A 15981-nucleotide genomic window follows, 5' to 3' on the forward strand; every position below is an offset into this window, starting at 1 on the left:
TCCCCGTTGTGGGATGAATAAAGTATCATCTAATCTAATCTAATCTAATCTAATAACATGGCCATGCAGTGAAACACTGATATTTAGAAATCATTTTTGATTTTGTTCTCTTACCGTGTTGTCTTTGACCTGCTGCTGAGAGGGAACTTCAGCAGTCTCATCAGTATCTAAAAAACAAAAATTTACAGGGGCTAGTACACAGGACAAGGTAGAACAAGAATAGGACCAAATAAGTTCTGTCATACGGTAAAAATAAATGAGTTGGCTGGGAAACGGTCAGTTCAAAAGGTGCTCTCACCTAAAATAGCAGCAGCTTGAAGGGAATATTTTTCAGCGTTGACCTCAGCAATGAGCTCCTGGACATCAGGGAGATCCTGCAGAAAACAGAGCTACAACAGTGACCTTTCTGGTAGAGTATAGACGATGGTAAACTGTCACAGACTTGATCGCAAAATCTTTTAGGATCAGTTTCAAACCCTGAAACAACCTCTGCGAGTTTGTTTCCTTTTAATTCACTGTTTATGTCAACACATCTAACGGGATCTTTTCATGATGGGATGTAAATTAAATTGTGTGGTACTGAGAGATAATGTATTTTTATTATTAGGGCTGTTAAACTCAACGCGATAACGAGTTAACTAAAATTCCTATTAACGGCACTTATTTTTTTGACGTGTTTAACCTATGCACGTTTTGTGATTTGGGTCTCTGGCTGCATTGTAGTTTGGGAATCAGTAAGTGATGCAGCAGTAACATTGTGGATAGCAGAAACTGTAAAGTGTTCGGTAATAACATCCAGGGGATCACCAAAAAAGAAAACCAATCTCCTTGAGTAGAAATGGATAAAGAAAATGGTCTTTTGAATGGCATGTTCAGTTTCAAAGCCCTTACAGACGGTTCTCTCCACAAGACTAAAGTTATTTGCACGTATTGTTGATGTGAACAAAGTTGCCCCTGGAGTTGGCGAGTTCCAAATACCACTCGAGCATTAAATTTGAAAAATATACCTTTTAAAGTACATTTAGAACAGATAAAAATAACTACGGTTAACCATGGACAAGAATGCAATTAAATTGCGGTTAATTTTTAACAAATCAACAGCCTTAGTTTTTACATGACCAACCTTCAGGGTGTTGTTGAGGCTCTTGGCCTTAGACTGGACTTCCTTGGCGTATTTCAGCACCCTCTCATACAGCACAAGTGCCTCACTCCACTTCTTCACCAGCACATAAGACTGGGCGATGAAGAAACACCTGTGAAGGGCACAGAAGGAAGACCACATTAACAACACAAGTGATTGTAAAGAGGACAGCAACTGTGAGAGTACATTGTGAGCTCATAGATGTAAGGTGGCATTGCCTCACAAACAATTACTATTTGAATCTTTTGGTCTTTTTGATTAGGAGCTGTTAACCCAAAAATGTCTGACCTGTAGGCCTTGTAGACGAGCGTCTTGAGGGACACCTCCTTCTGGAAGGTGTGGTCATCCTCCAGGCCTTGCAGGGTGGCAAGCTCAGCCAGACTCTGGAGAGACAGACAAACAGTGGAAGGTTAGGGAGGTGAAAGGAGGGGGAGACAGAAAGTGGACACAGTGAGAAAAAGAAGGCGAGTAAAACTTTAAGAAGAAAGTGACAGAGACTGCCAAACAATGTAAAGTGTTCATCCCTTTACTGCTGACAACACAGAACAAACAATTTATCACACTAACACAGCTACGGTGAGAAACTGGCACCTAGGAACCAATTTCTAACCAATAACTCTAAATGAAATCCATGCTGCTACTATGGCCAATTGAAGTGGATACGGCATTTTACAAGTTTAGAAACACACATTTCTATCCATGTTTATTTGTTTTAAACTACTTCTCCATACATGCAAAACCTTATGATTAAAAAAAATAACAATATAGGCTATTTATGGTCTAGACATTTACCTGCAGGATGATGTCGTAGAGGCGTATGAGATCCTGTGGACGGGGTCCTCGCTTGTTCTCATCGGCTTCAGGTTCTTTCAGTTTAGCCTGCAGAGTATGGGCCATGCTCTCATTCCTCTTCACCAACGTACACAGTTTAATGTAGGTCAGGTAACTGGGAGAGGAGACCAACAGCACATTTATTATTCACTTTTTATGAGAAAATGTAAAGGGGAATTAGAGGGTGGGAAGATACTTGTGATTTTCTTTGCTATATAGGACGGTAAACTACATATCTTTAGGGTTTGGCTGTTGGTCGAAAAAAAAACAAGCACTCTGGAAAGGACACCTTAGAACGGTGTTTCTCAAATGGGGGTAAGTGTTCCTCTTAGGGGTACTTTGGAGTACTGCAGGCGCCCTGAGCATTTGAGGGCTTGATGCCTTGGTCAATGGCACATTGACAGTACCCAGTAGGTGAACTGGCACCTCTCCAGCTACCAGTCCCCACTCAGTATGGGGACCCGAACCAATTCTCTATGGACTGAGCTACTGTCACCCCCAGAAAAGTTGTTTGGTTTAAGGTTGACATTACAGGCAATCTGTTTGTTTGTTATAAATCAGCAAATGTTGCTAACTGACTGTTGCTAACTAGTCTAAGTTTCAAGAACACGCGTTTCTTATACCTGTGCAGGAACTGCAGGTTGGACACCTTGCTGCTGTCTGCATCAGAGCCCCTCTCTCGCTGCTTCTACAAAGATGAGCAATAATTAAAAGAAAAAAAAACTGGTCACATTCTTGTATTCTGTCAAATTGATGAATCTGACCTGTTAGTTACTTCATCCCGAATTATGTCAACTTTTGAACCGGTTGTATCTTACCGCCTCACTCTTGAGGTCCTCTCTCACAGCCTGGATGGTGTCTCTGCACTCGGCCAGCAGGGTCTCATAGAGATGTTCTTTGGTCTCCTCGTTGGCTGTCTGCATGACAGAAACAATAATTAACATCTATAGAATAACATATACAGTGGAACGTAATGGCTACTTATCACTGACTTCCTGTTTCATAGTAAAAGAATATTACCTTCAAAATAAAAAGCATTTGGTATGAAGCACGTGCAGGAAAGGATGGTATCAGCAGTAATAGTTGGTTCATGCATCAACATTAGCTCACTACAGCAAACTAAGCAGACCAGAAAACTGGCGGATGCCTGCTCTGCTTAATATGGTATGTATCAGTATTTATACTGCTTCACCAGATCATATTAGTTAATCTCTTAAAAGTATACAGTCTTAAAAAATAAAAATAAATAAAAAAATACCGCAATCACTGCCTTAAACAGTATGTAGTCTTGGTGTAATTACGTTATGAAACAGAGACAATGAAAGGACAAACAGGTGTAGAAAGACTTACAATAAATCACAAAACTATGTAAACAGGTTTTACATCAAGAGGAATTTGTGCAATGAAGACTTGAGTTTAAAAGTACTCTTTTTTTATGTTAATCAAAAATGTCTTCAAAAATATTTAAAACGCTTAAGTAAATATGTAGACACATAGGTCTCAATATCAGACATACACACAAACACGTTCTCACCATTTAAGCTACACTTGCATTAATAGAAGTCAATCATGCAAACAAATATTTCATCCATTTAGAAGTAGTAGTGGTTTGACACAAAAGAGCAACAGTTTAAGCGGATGTGACTGTGGGTAACTGGGGGAGAGAAACAGGTATGTGGCCCAGCAGGCTGCTGATACATTCCTGCACACAACTCCTCAGCAATCAAAGTCTGGAGTTTCACATTTAAATCTTTGGTAATGACAGGATTGTCTTCACCTCACCTTTCTTTCATCACACTGTTACTATAGGCCTGCCATACTCTACAATAGTCTCAGATGTCTACATGACATATCATGTTCATAATTAAAGAACGAAGTCATGTTAGATAACTGTAAATGTGAAAATCTGATGATTAATGACAAAAAGAAATGTTGATACTTTTTAATTTGCTTAAAACTCACGTATAAGTCGTTAAACACTTTTATGGAGGAAATTGTCACAACAACTTCAAAAGGAACAAAGAAAACCTTTGGAACAACACAGTGTAAGAATGTTACGAGAAAAATTCTTCATAGTGATAACTAATAGACAGGTCATAAAGCTGATCTTATTCAACCAAAAATCTGATGTTAGTGCCACACACTCGTGCCAACACCCTGTCAACGCCTAGCATGACTGGCTCAACCTGTTGAGCATCTCTCCCTCTCTCTCGCTGGGCTGATAAACTGATTAGAGGAGGGAGGAGTTGACGGAGTTTTCCTACCAAGAATGATGCATGGCCAAATATGGCGTTTCCTGTGCCCAGGGGCCCTTGTGTGAGACAAATACTTTTATTGTGCAATCTGGGACAAATGGCACAGACGCTTGCTATTTTTACAACATTCATTCTATCACTCACAAAAATTGGTTAATAAGGATGCTATTTCACATTCAGTTTCAGACACTAAAAGATGTTTGATGATTATAATAACCGGTCTACAGAGACCTGCTGGGTGCAGCCTTGTTTTCATGTGTGGCCTGAAAATGCACCAAATGCAGCTGTGCATTGAGAGAGGCTGCATGCCAGAGAACTGAGTGGCTGCGGGTGTGACAGGTGTGTCTGCAGGGTGTGCTGAGTCTTCTGGCATAAGAAAACAGGAGGAATGAGCTGTGGTGGCAGCGACGGGACATGAGACTTTGAAGAGGGGAGTGCCACCCACTGAACATTTAAGGAACTGACTGGACTGTTGTAAGGAAGAGGTGTTCTGCTTGAACTTTACGCCATATGGCCGTTTTGAGACTTTTCATCACCATGACTTTGAAGAAAGCATAAGCTGATTGGAAATGCAAGGGGGATTGACATGCAGCAGGAACTAAATATACTGACCTGAGCGATAGCGGCCTCATTGTCTGCCAGACCCAACAGGAATATGCGGGCCTTATCGATCTTGACAGGCACTGACCGCCCTCGCCACTCTACCTCACTCATGGTGGCTGCCTGCTTGGTTCTGGCCTGAGTGATCAGAGCCTGAGGAGAATTTAAAAACATATGAAACAATTTTGTATAAAACATAGGTAAGAGTCAATCTTTAAAAATATAGTAATACATAGGGGTGGAGAAAGAAAAAAAAAAAAAAAAAAAAAAAATCAATACAGCATAGTATCGCAATATTTTCTGTGGCAATACTGTATCGATACACAGACTCAAGTATCGATCTATTATTATGGATGTGTTGGTCAGTTTGTCTGCTTAAAAATCCCATTTTGCAGCAATAAAGTTGAAGTTAGGTGAACAAACAGAAATTTACTTTTTTAGATTAAGCAGATGTTGACAGTTTCCTTTTGGGGACATTTAGGAAAAATGTGAAGTTGGAAAAAAGGTGATACGTTGCTAGAAATGAATTAGGGCTGCAAAATGCATTAAAATCGCGATTGACTGCACATTTTATCTCGATAACGATAAATGAACAGTAAGTTTTAAAAAAACTCTTTTGCATGATAAAAATGTAAATAGGCTATACAATCTACTTCTTATCTGCTAATTAACTTGTTGGTCCAAACTTTGAAGCAGCAAGTTGCGTTTTAAGCTCCTCTTTTTTCTGCTTTTGAAGAGCTACGTGACACATTAAACTACATTGATGAGGACCGGCGAGTTAAATCGGCAGTCCGAGAGTACACCAGGCGGACACACAGGTGACAACCTGCAGGTGTAAGCATTGGAGACAGGTTTGGACACACGCGCCTTCGGACCGATGTTAACTTGTGTCAGGCCCATAAGCGGTTTCAGTAAAGTGGCTGCATGTGTCCGACAATGCACAAAAAAATCGCCACTTACTAGCTAAATAATTACCCTGACTTAACCCCTAGCTATCAGTAAACAGAGGGTAGTGTCTGGTGTATGTGTGTGTCGGCCCCCACATTTGGCGACTGGCAAGTGTACATTTTGGACCCTGGACACACAGTAGAATGTTTTTAAGGAGAAAGTAGGCCTATTGACAGAAATAAATTATTGAAAATATCGTCATGGGAAAAATACGTCGATAACAGATTCAGAATTTCAATTTTGTTACATTTCAGATTAATATTCCAGCCCTACGTAGAATATTGCAATATGTTAAAAATCGCAATAACATCGTATTGTGACATAAGTAAAGTGATGATATCGTATCGTGAGGCCTCTGGTAATATATGCAAACAAATTTGCTTAGGTCATTTTTTATTTAGACCAAAGTTGAGGGGTGTGTGTGTGTGTGTGTGTGTGTGTGTGTGTGTGTGTTCCAACCAACATGGTATTAGGCATCTCAATATGTGAAAGATGATTGACGATGCAAGCATATGAACTAATGTAGAACTCCTGTACGTTAATCTAGTTTCTCAGCCATCATGCTCCCCACCACCAGTCAGTCTCATCTGCATCAAGTCATTGAGGCGTTCTGGTCACCTGCAATCGGCAGTAAAAAAAACAAAAAAAAACAGGTTATAGTGTGTGTGTGTGTGTGTGTGTGTGTGTGTGTGTGTGTGTGTGTGTGTGTGTGTGTGTGTGTATGTGTGTGATGAGCTTTGGGACATATCCAGTTTGTGAACAATGTCTCAAGATGCCTAAAATGAGTCTGGCAAGATAGCCATCAATTATATTAAAGGGAATCAATTTTCCTTGTGTTGTGTGCATTACTCACCAATGTTGTAAGCGCAGTAGCGGATGTTGGGTGATATCTCGTCCACACGCTGGCGGTACAGAACTGCCAGCTCCTCAGTGAAAGCACTGGCAAGCTTTTCATAGATGGTCCTAAAAAGACAAAAATTAGATTGTTTTATCTCCCGAAGGTCATTAAAATTCAAACATTAGATGAAGAACCACTTATTCTGCCAATATATTAAGAAACAGTAGCGATGTTAAACCTCACTTGCACTTGTTGAAGGCCTCCATGGCAAGCTTCCACTCCTGCAGTTCAAACTCCACCATACCAGTCAGGTATGCAGTGTAGGCCTAAAATAAATGTGAGCCATTATTAGTGGCTGTTGTAAGAATAAGAAGAATCACAGTGTATGCTGAAAACGGCATATTTTAAAGAATATTTAGACCATGCAAAAAGACAGGCGTATTTTTTTTTTTTTTTTTTTTTTGGGAACTGATTGTAAAGACTTGGGGACCGATTGCTAGGATACACACGTTAAGAGCCAATTACGTTTAACAACGTATCCAGCTAATTTAAATAGCTTGTGTTACTCTACTCTCTAGGTTAACCTAATTTAATATTGTACGTGGCGTTTTATTTGGCAGGTTGCAAACATGTTTCACCAAAACAAGTTCCTTCCCGAGACTATTTTGCAGAGCTACCATAGCTGCGTTCAGAGCTTAGTGTAAGACGATTGTGATTGGTTTTTAAAAAATGCAATTAACCCAATTCTCTTCTCCTATTCTAGAATTTCTGTGGCGTAAACTATGCACTTTATTTCCAATCCAACTTTATTTGTAAAGCACGTTTAAAACAACCAGGTGGACCAAAGTGCTGGACTTTAACATGATTATAAATATGCAAGTAACAAAACAAACTTTTAAAACAAATAACAGACTATAAAAATAAAATGCAGAACACAACTCTCAAGCAGGTTTAAAGGCCCTTGAATAAAAGTGAGTTTTAAGTCGTGATTTAAAAATCTGAAGGCTAGGGGCCGATCTGACATGCAGAGGTATCTCAATTTTAGACTACTGTACAGTCAAAAGGGCGATGTGACAGCCTTATGAAGCCGCAATCTTATAGCACATATAAACCCCTTTTTCTACAGTATACACCTTTACTGTAACTTTAGAAGCAGGTTTAAAGGTGACTGTTTTGTGTACCTGTGCCTCAAGTTTGGTCTTGGCGTCAACACGGGGGCTCTCACAGAGCTTCTCCAACTTTTCGCTGTGCTTGGCAGCCTTGCGTAGTCTTGCAAGCAGGTGGAAGCGCTTACGTGGCTCTGTGTTGGCCTCCTGCTTCAGCTGCATGGCATAACTCCATGCACGCTCTGCCTCCATCAAAACCAACAACAGATACCTAAAGAGAGGGAGGTAATTTCATCAGTTGTTTGATAGCATATTCTAACCATTTAAAGTAGACACAATCAATTAAATTTCTATCAGAAATCAACATAGTCAGCAGTGTACCAGCAAATAGATTGATAAGGTCTAGTTTAATCAGGGGTTTAGTAGCAAGGTATACCAAACTAGATGACATCACAACTCTACATTTTGCTAGGAACCGCCCGAACCCCTCAGTGATGTGCACTTATTATCCTGCATCAAACACAGGGTTTGTATGTCAAATTGTTATTAACTTTATATGAGGCGCTTCCTAACATCAGCCAGTTAACTCCACTTGAATGTCCGGCTCAGACTTTCCATTACTCACCTGCTGTCAGAAATCATTTCAACAGTTATTTTCTTCCCGATGAATTTATGTCGGTTGCCCATCCTGAAGCCAAGAGTCTTGCGCAGGCGACGCAGTCTGCGGGAGCAGTAACCCCTGCACACAGTTACATAAAGATGGTTAAATTAATAATGCGCTCATGTACATTACAGAACCAATACAGATACCAGGGTTTTCTTTAAAAAAAACTATTAACCTAAATGTGTTATTATTCTAGATTCATTAGAGCCACTTTAAGGTTAAGTAGGGACAATGATGCGTGTAAGATTCACTGCGTTGCCACTTTGTTGTATTTGATTGCATTACATTGTACAAGTAAAAATAAGTATTAAGATTTAGGAGCCATTGTACACCTGCAGTCTTATGTGAACCATATGTCAGAGGTTTTCATGCAAACAGCTTCTCAATGTATAAAACAAGGAGTTGTCTCCAAAATACAAACTTTTGAAAAACGTCACTGATTAGTTGAGGTAAATTTACATATAGTTACTAGATAGATATGCTACAGAAATGACTTGTGATCATGGAAAAACTGTGGTTCTTTGTGAACAGCTACATAATCTCAAACAGTTCACCACAGATATTCCTGCCGCTATGGTCCAGTTAATGGGGTGGTTTATATATGTCACATGGCTCGGCAGTGGGCACAGCTCACCTGTATCTCTGGTAGTCTCCGTGCCTGAGGCCATGTTGCTGCTGGGACTCCTTGATTATTTGCAAAACTGCGAATCAATGTTAAGGGACTACCTTATTTACATCACACACACTGTAAGTTACTCCAGGGGAACATTTGTCATTCGTATTCATTTGTCAATCAAGTGTGAATGTGATATTAGCACTAGAAGAAACGTTACAGACCCTGAAAGTCAGATTGTGGTGCTGTGATATGTTGCAGGAAAAGCAACGTAACGCTACGTTAGTTGCAACTGAAACTCAGAGGTTACAACAGGTACGTACAACTAAATATAAACTATAGCACGGTAATTACTATACACGGTAATTATCACTTGTACTTAATATAACGTCCTTAGACTTGAAAAAAACGAGTTTGTGACAAGCCAATTAAATCTGCTTTTCTGGACTGACATCCTACTTCAGTATGACACGTAGCCTAATGAAGCTAGCTAGCTAACGTTATCGTCTAACCGAGCTAGCGAGCAAGCTGTCGTTAGCTCCTGCGCCTGACCGATTCGCTGGAGCAAAGACAAAACCACTGCTACACGTCTGATGCTGTGAAGGATACTTTCCAGTCCAAGTCCTCCATCTGGTGAATTTTCTTTATTTTCATCCATGGAGGACAATTTAGCGTCGTTTTGCTTGTCTGCGGCCATCTCTAAATGCTAACAGCTAAGCGGCACATACACATGCTCAGATTCAGAAGTAGAACAGGGACCAATGACGGCACAGGAAAGGGCGAAGCTAAATCCACACCTCGCGAGATGTAGCTGGTAGGTCTTCCTGACAGGTAAAGTGTTAGTACACCATTGACTGTTAAATTAATTGAGGCATGCACTTTAACAGCTGCAACTGAAATAGAACAAAAGCCTAATGAGACACTATATTACAGAAAACTTCACAAGCAAAATATCATCTATAACATAAAATGTATACATCACGAAAAGCATACAGCAAATCAAAGGAGAAAGCAGCCCATGACTGCAATAACACGTCCCTATGCAGCATCATATATATTCCCAATATCTTAACTCGCAAATATTACTGAGGAACTGTCTGGTTCTGTTGAGCCTATAGATGCATATTTACCCAATTTCCTTCCAATTCGAAGTCCCTGTTGCATCCAGTTTAGATATATGTGAACTGTGATTAAGATCATGCACTATGAACCGATATGAACGGATTTAAAACAGACCTTGAGGTGAGACTTTCAACGGTTGAGGATGATCTTTGAACCTCCAGAAAAATATTGGTTCACTTTAATAATCAACTAATCTACAATAATTAACAGGGAGAATAAGTGCCACAACAACAAAAAAGTCAAGTATTAAAGTATCATTTAATATGACCATTTAACATATTTGATCAGAAATTGAGACATAAATAAACACACCAAACCTTTATCCCAATCCTCCTCCAATGTAAATACCACCCTATTGAATTAAGACAGATGGAAGTACTGAGAGGAGGCTGAAGGATGAGTGAGAGACTTCATACCCAATCAAATTCTGGGGAAACATGCACTATGGGCACATAAACTTTAAGCAACATGTTACACTTCTTTTCACCAGTCACAAAAATAGTTTCTTAGCCATTAAAGATGAGGTACAAAATGGCCACCCATCAGCCAAATATACCAGAAGGACTTGGAGATGTGCAATAGTTTTGTACCTGGAGCAATGCAAAACTGAAGCATCACAATATTCAGACTTTTCTTTGAGTTGGCAAAACAAAAAATGTCCATTCAGATGTTGTCGGCGGCAGAAATGTATCTGGAGAGAAAGCTCTTGATCTCAGAGATGTGCTTGGTCTCTTTGATGGTGGTGTCTCTGCTGCGGACTTGAAGGAGGCCACTCTCCAGCGTGTTCTCACTGATCACCACAGTGAAGAGCACTCCCATCTCATCGTACCTAAAATGCAGTGATAAAGAGACCCACATCAGTCCATAGCAAGAGAAACACTGATAGTTTGCTCCAAATGAGCAAGTTTGGTTCCATTATGTAACACACTGAATTGCACTTAACTTTGCATTCAGCTGCTCCATTGACATTGGCATAGTTTCAAGATACCCAGGCCACGCAGAGATCTTAGCTTCCATAAACTCCTGCAGCAACCCTTCACAAACCTACAAAATAATCAAATACACATTAATCAACTTAACCAATGCCTACACGATCAAGTTCAATTACATACTTAAGTGCTGATTCTATCAGTCACTTGAAAGATCATTTTTACCCAGCACCTGACTCACTGTTGAGTTGTGTATCAACATAGATTTAATCAAGATAAAAAAATCAATCAATCATTGATGTCCACTGTTAATACATCTTTTTCTTACCTGCCTCAGCTCCACAGTGGCTCCCCTGCCAATGTCTAAAGCCACTTTCACTGGGGCCAACACTGGGTGCAACTTCAGAACCTGAAATCAAACCAAATTTCAGTGAGAGGGAGAATGACATCACAAAAGAGAGCGCAAGTAAGAAGGTGGAAAATATTATAATTTTTACAAGTGGGTCAGCTGTGGGTTATAACCTTTCTCTGCAGCAGCTTCTGCTTGCTGTCTTCTTTCTTGAGATGCTGGAGTGAGTTGGAAAGAAAGGCCATCACACCGCGGTCCATGTTTCCGGTCACTGAGACGACGTGAGGAACTGACTTACGACTATCTCGACACTGATCGGGTATAGAAAGACAATTAACACGGTTGGTGGTTACCATGAAGAAAGGCAACCATAGTAGTGAATACAGTAGCTGACTGTGTGTAGGATTTTTGGAACATGCCTAAAAGTTTACATGTAGGCTGTGTTACTATTCATCTAATTGAAGTGTCCATGTAGGTCATAACAGAGTGACGGTGAGCCAGGAATTCAGGCCTATAAGCGAAATTACAGATTTCATTGTGAGGGCCGCCACATAATTAGGGAACCAAAAAAAACAGTTTTGCTGACCTATAGCTTAGACCAACAGGTTCCAAAAACAAGAATCTGAAAAAATTAAATGTTTACTACAAGGTGATAAAACATTTTGTCTTTGACATGCTCCCTATTTAGTAAAAACAAAATAGTACATAGAGTTAAACACAGTGTAATTGGAGCCTAAACAACGCATTTGTTTGAATACACTGTAAATATAGTTTAAATTTCATCAAGTAAACCTACAGCACCTAACAGTATCTCACTGAAAGTAGCATCCCGCTGGTTTAGCAGCATATTGCTGCTTTAGGCTTAGGCTTTAAAACCAAAAGGAGATCTGTCTTTTCAGGCAGTGGCACCCAAGCTGTGGAATGCGCTTCTGCTCCCTTTACGTTGTTCAAATGCTGTTGGTTCTTTTAAAAAGCAGTTGAAGACTTGGCTATTCAAACAGGCTTGTAGTTAGACAAGGGCCTTTATGGCTGTCTGATTTTATGTACTTATGTTTTCCTTGTATTCTTATGTCTTCTATTTATCATATTCTAATTTATTGTAAAGCATTTAGTGATTTTTATCTGTGAAAAATGCTATATAAATAAACTTTAACTTTATCATAATCTTCTGGAAGGTGATATTTAACCACTATTTACAGCCATCTCAGGAAGTAACTCTATGATGCCTTCAAAGGGTGATTGGTAGATTAACGATGCAACTGCAACATGTCTATTCCCTCTATGGAACTTTTCAGTAACACCAGCTTGACTGGTAAAAAACTGAAAGCTGACAACAACAAAAAACACAAACAAAAAAACAAAAAGCCAGTGTCCACATGAAGACACTTTATATTTATATTTAAAAAAAAAAAGAAGAAAAAAAAAATCAATAAGGAGACTGACTTGTAGTTTGGAACGGACTCCTTTGTGTGTCTGCAGCAGCTCTGTGTTTCCTCGGCTCCACAGCGTCTCCAGTGGCTCCTGTCCCCATGGGAATCTGTAGATGATCCTCACACCACGAGACGCCTCCTGCTCACGCTCTTCTTCTGGGACTTCACTACTGCTGAAGTCTGATGGAGACAGGGCAAACTGGAAAGACATGAGTTGACCTGATTTCATGTAACTAAAGTTATCTTGATCTAGTAATAATATAAAAACACACTCCTTAACTTCTCCCTAAAACTCATATCTCTTTTGAAGCATTTCAAAACATCACCAGCCTTTCGGGATGAAAGCTAACCCTCTTTGTGCTCCAGCTAGCGCTGCACAATATTGGCCAATAAGATATTGTTAAACTACCATGTTCTGTTTTATGTGGGAATGTGTGCGTATCTGAGTAATGACAAGGATCTGTTCAGCTGAAATGCAGTGCTCTGAAATACTCCCTCATATTTACCAATACTCACTTTCCTCCACCACTTCAGTCTGTGTCGCGTCCAGTGATCCAGCCACTGGGAAGAGGTACGAGGAGAGCAGAACCACACTAGAGACGTCTGGGTCACCTCAACTGGGCTGGCAGAAAAATGACCATTATGTTATAATGACAGTATCATTACACAGGTTATTTTTAGCTGTTTACTGTATTTAAATAATATTGTGTTACAATACGGCAAAGCTCTTTTTTTAATAGCCAAATAGTCTATTATCTCAGAAAAATCAGGGCCAGTTCACACTCTAGCTGGTAAAAAATGAACAGTGTCAAAACTGATATGATCACAAGACTCCTTGTTTGACAAGTAGGCTGTTTGCTTTAGTCCAGTCTATAACAAACTAACTGTTTAAGTTGTATACTCTGTCCTGCACTGTACCTGGATTATTTTTTCAGGACATAGAGTCTAACCTATTGATACATATATTACATGTTTATATTGATGTATCTTTTCATAGAATTAGCAGTCAGTGAGTTGTACATATTGATAGTGTCGCATGGTCACAAGAGTGGGAGGAATAAAGGTTTAATGATTTTTAAAAGATAGTTTACTCTGACTACAGTACGTCCACATACTTGTCTTCATGTAACATTCAGGTGGTATTGACATAAAGTCATCAAGCAATACAAAGTATACAGGAGCAAAATGTATTCAGTATCTCGACCGACAAACAGACGCCTCACCAACCAGAGCCATCTGAGGGCTGGAAACACAGACCAGTCTCAGCCAGGCCGAAGGGCAGCTTCCTGTTCACAAGCTCCAACGAGGGGACAAACTGCTCCAAGGCCCCTGAGAACAAACCAGACTTAAATGCTGTAGTTACTGTATTAAATTTATTCTAATTTTGTACTCCAACAAAGAAGACTATTAGCGGATAAAACACAGTTTAATTTAATTGTTTGGTACCAAATTGAGGATAGACGCAATCAGCTGTTCCCAAGAGCGATGTGCGATCCTTCTGTCCCTCTACAAAATTTGACAGGTGCAATATTTGGTTCTAATAAGTGGATAAAATAAGTTTATGTGGAGATTAAATGGAACAGGTACAAAAGCTCCTTTGTAGACTCCTAATGGTTACTACCATGATCCTAAATCTTAATATAATATTTAATAGGCGGAGCTTGAACTGGGATGGACTCGACAAAGGCTAGGAGGATCCCTTAAAATCAGTTATTTCTCATTTTACTGTAGCACTGTGGTTGGCTGAACCAAAGATGGTCTATCTTGCAATCCCCTTGCTATCCAGACCCAACTTTATGCCATCATAATCTCACTAGTGCAACCATTTCTCTCTGTAATATGTTATAATATGTTACCATGTAGAAAGTTTGTCCTCAGAGATGTGGACTTCTGAATGAGCGACTGTATGTTCAGGATAAGCTGCTCCTTGCTCAAGTCTTGCTGTTCGAGGAGGCGTTTTACATTTTCAGACTCAACAATCCTCAGTTGCCCCCGTCCACCTGTTGCTGTGTCCTTGCTGCTGCTCAGAGTGTTTATCCCAAACACCTGAGCTGTGGACCTGGTCACAGAGTGCCACCACTGATCCAGCAGGTTTCTCCTCAGCTCCATGCCCAGAGGTCCATAACTACAGCTGAGACCAAGCTGAAACAGCTCTGTGTTAGTCTGGCCAGGTAAAACGAAGTATCTGTCCACACAAAGCTGCAGCAAAGTCCTGACCTTATCCAAATCCTCACTCGATGATGTGCTGCTGTGTCTCTTGGTGTGTTGCTGAGCGAGTATTATTCTGCACTGTGAGGTTTTTAATACGCAAAGGCGCCTTGCTATCACGTTTCTGACACGGTAAAATAACATGATGAAAAGCAAACTCAAAGATTGTCTATTGAAGTAATGAATCCTTATGAGTAAAAATCGGACACTTCCATGAATAAACATCAACTGCTATTTACATTAAAATGTTAGCTATAGCTTCATTTAGCAAGATTTAGTGTTTCTGTAGAACACAAAAATACAAGCTCAGCGAGGTGACTTTTTCCTGTCTGTTTAGCTTTGATAGCATACTTTAGCTAGATAACGGTATATGCTACATCCCGCAAATGCTAATGACTGTCAGTGCATTTAAAACCAAATGCACTCGCCTTACAGCTTCTCACTACTGTCACATAGTTAATGTTCAATATTAACCACTAATTTGAAAGGTTTGAAATTCACTGGCGTTACATGTGACACATGATCCGGAACCGGAACTGATGTCTTTAGCTACATCCGGGTTACGAATTATTGTGACATGTGGTGGGATTCTGAAATAATCTGAAATAAGACATTTATAACGGTGGTGAATTGACAAAAAATTAAAAAGAACAAATGTTCTTTATCTTTGTTTGCCTTAAGTAGTAGGGTGGATATTATTCATTACATGTCATTTAGCAGATGCTTTTCTTCAAAGTGACTTCCAATTAGGTGCTTTCAACCCTGAAGGTGCAAACTCCAGAGAAGTAAATGCAAGGAAATTACCATAAATCCATATGAAAGTGCAGCTTCAACAAATATACTGTACATATTTCTTTTTTTATGTTTATTAAGTTGATTAAGGAGTAATCAGCCTAAAATATATAAATCAACCCAAAATATCCACATATGGACAGTTTAATAAAAGG

General features: G+C 39.7%; 2 protein-coding genes and 1 long non-coding RNA gene across 4 annotated transcripts in view; 1 reads left to right on the plus strand and 2 right to left on the minus strand.

The window, feature by feature from the left end:
* srp68 (signal recognition particle 68) overlaps positions 1–9793 on the minus strand; it is an 11389-nt gene extending 1596 nt beyond the window's left edge. The window contains 17 exon segments of the mRNA XM_032533094.1: positions 115–167; positions 299–374; positions 1124–1253; positions 1430–1524; positions 1934–2087; positions 2596–2660; positions 2791–2889; positions 4840–4980; positions 6305–6344; positions 6346–6376; positions 6379–6393; positions 6629–6738; positions 6857–6939; positions 7795–7990; positions 8345–8458; positions 9018–9084; positions 9606–9793. Coding sequence (XP_032388985.1) covers positions 115–167; positions 299–374; positions 1124–1253; positions 1430–1524; positions 1934–2087; positions 2596–2660; positions 2791–2889; positions 4840–4980; positions 6305–6344; positions 6346–6376; positions 6379–6393; positions 6629–6738; positions 6857–6939; positions 7795–7990; positions 8345–8458; positions 9018–9084; positions 9606–9693 — 1557 coding nt within the window. The 5' untranslated portion in view covers positions 9694–9793.
* Positions 1–14018, plus strand: part of LOC116700159 (uncharacterized) — a 15816-nt gene extending 1798 nt beyond the window's left edge. The window contains exons 2-3 of the long non-coding RNA XR_004334579.1: positions 13034–13039; positions 14008–14018. This is a non-coding gene — a long non-coding RNA (uncharacterized LOC116700159). The remainder of the gene's footprint in view (positions 1–13033; positions 13040–14007) is intronic.
* Positions 10282–15588, minus strand: polg2 (polymerase (DNA directed), gamma 2, accessory subunit). Of its 2 annotated transcripts, none has more exons than XM_032532918.1 (8): positions 14683–15587; positions 14050–14155; positions 13343–13448; positions 12840–13025; positions 11570–11707; positions 11376–11456; positions 11062–11162; positions 10282–10947 (listed from the first exon to the last, which is right to left on the minus strand). In XM_032532918.1, exons 1-8 carry the CDS (start codon positions 15257–15259, stop codon positions 10782–10784), a joined length of 1461 nt encoding a protein of 486 aa, XP_032388809.1. In that variant the 5' UTR covers positions 15260–15587; the 3' UTR covers positions 10282–10781. The 2 variants fall into 2 exon arrangements, with proteins under 2 accessions (XP_032388809.1, XP_032388819.1); XM_032532928.1 differs by having other exon boundaries at positions 10708–10947; positions 13343–13443; positions 14054–14155; positions 14683–15588.
* Positions 15589–15981: the final 393 nt, after the last annotated feature.

The sequence above is a fragment of the Etheostoma spectabile genome, chromosome 2 (genome assembly GCF_008692095.1).
Source record: "Etheostoma spectabile isolate EspeVRDwgs_2016 chromosome 2, UIUC_Espe_1.0, whole genome shotgun sequence".
NCBI classification, from domain to species: domain Eukaryota; kingdom Metazoa; phylum Chordata; class Actinopteri; order Perciformes; family Percidae; genus Etheostoma; species Etheostoma spectabile.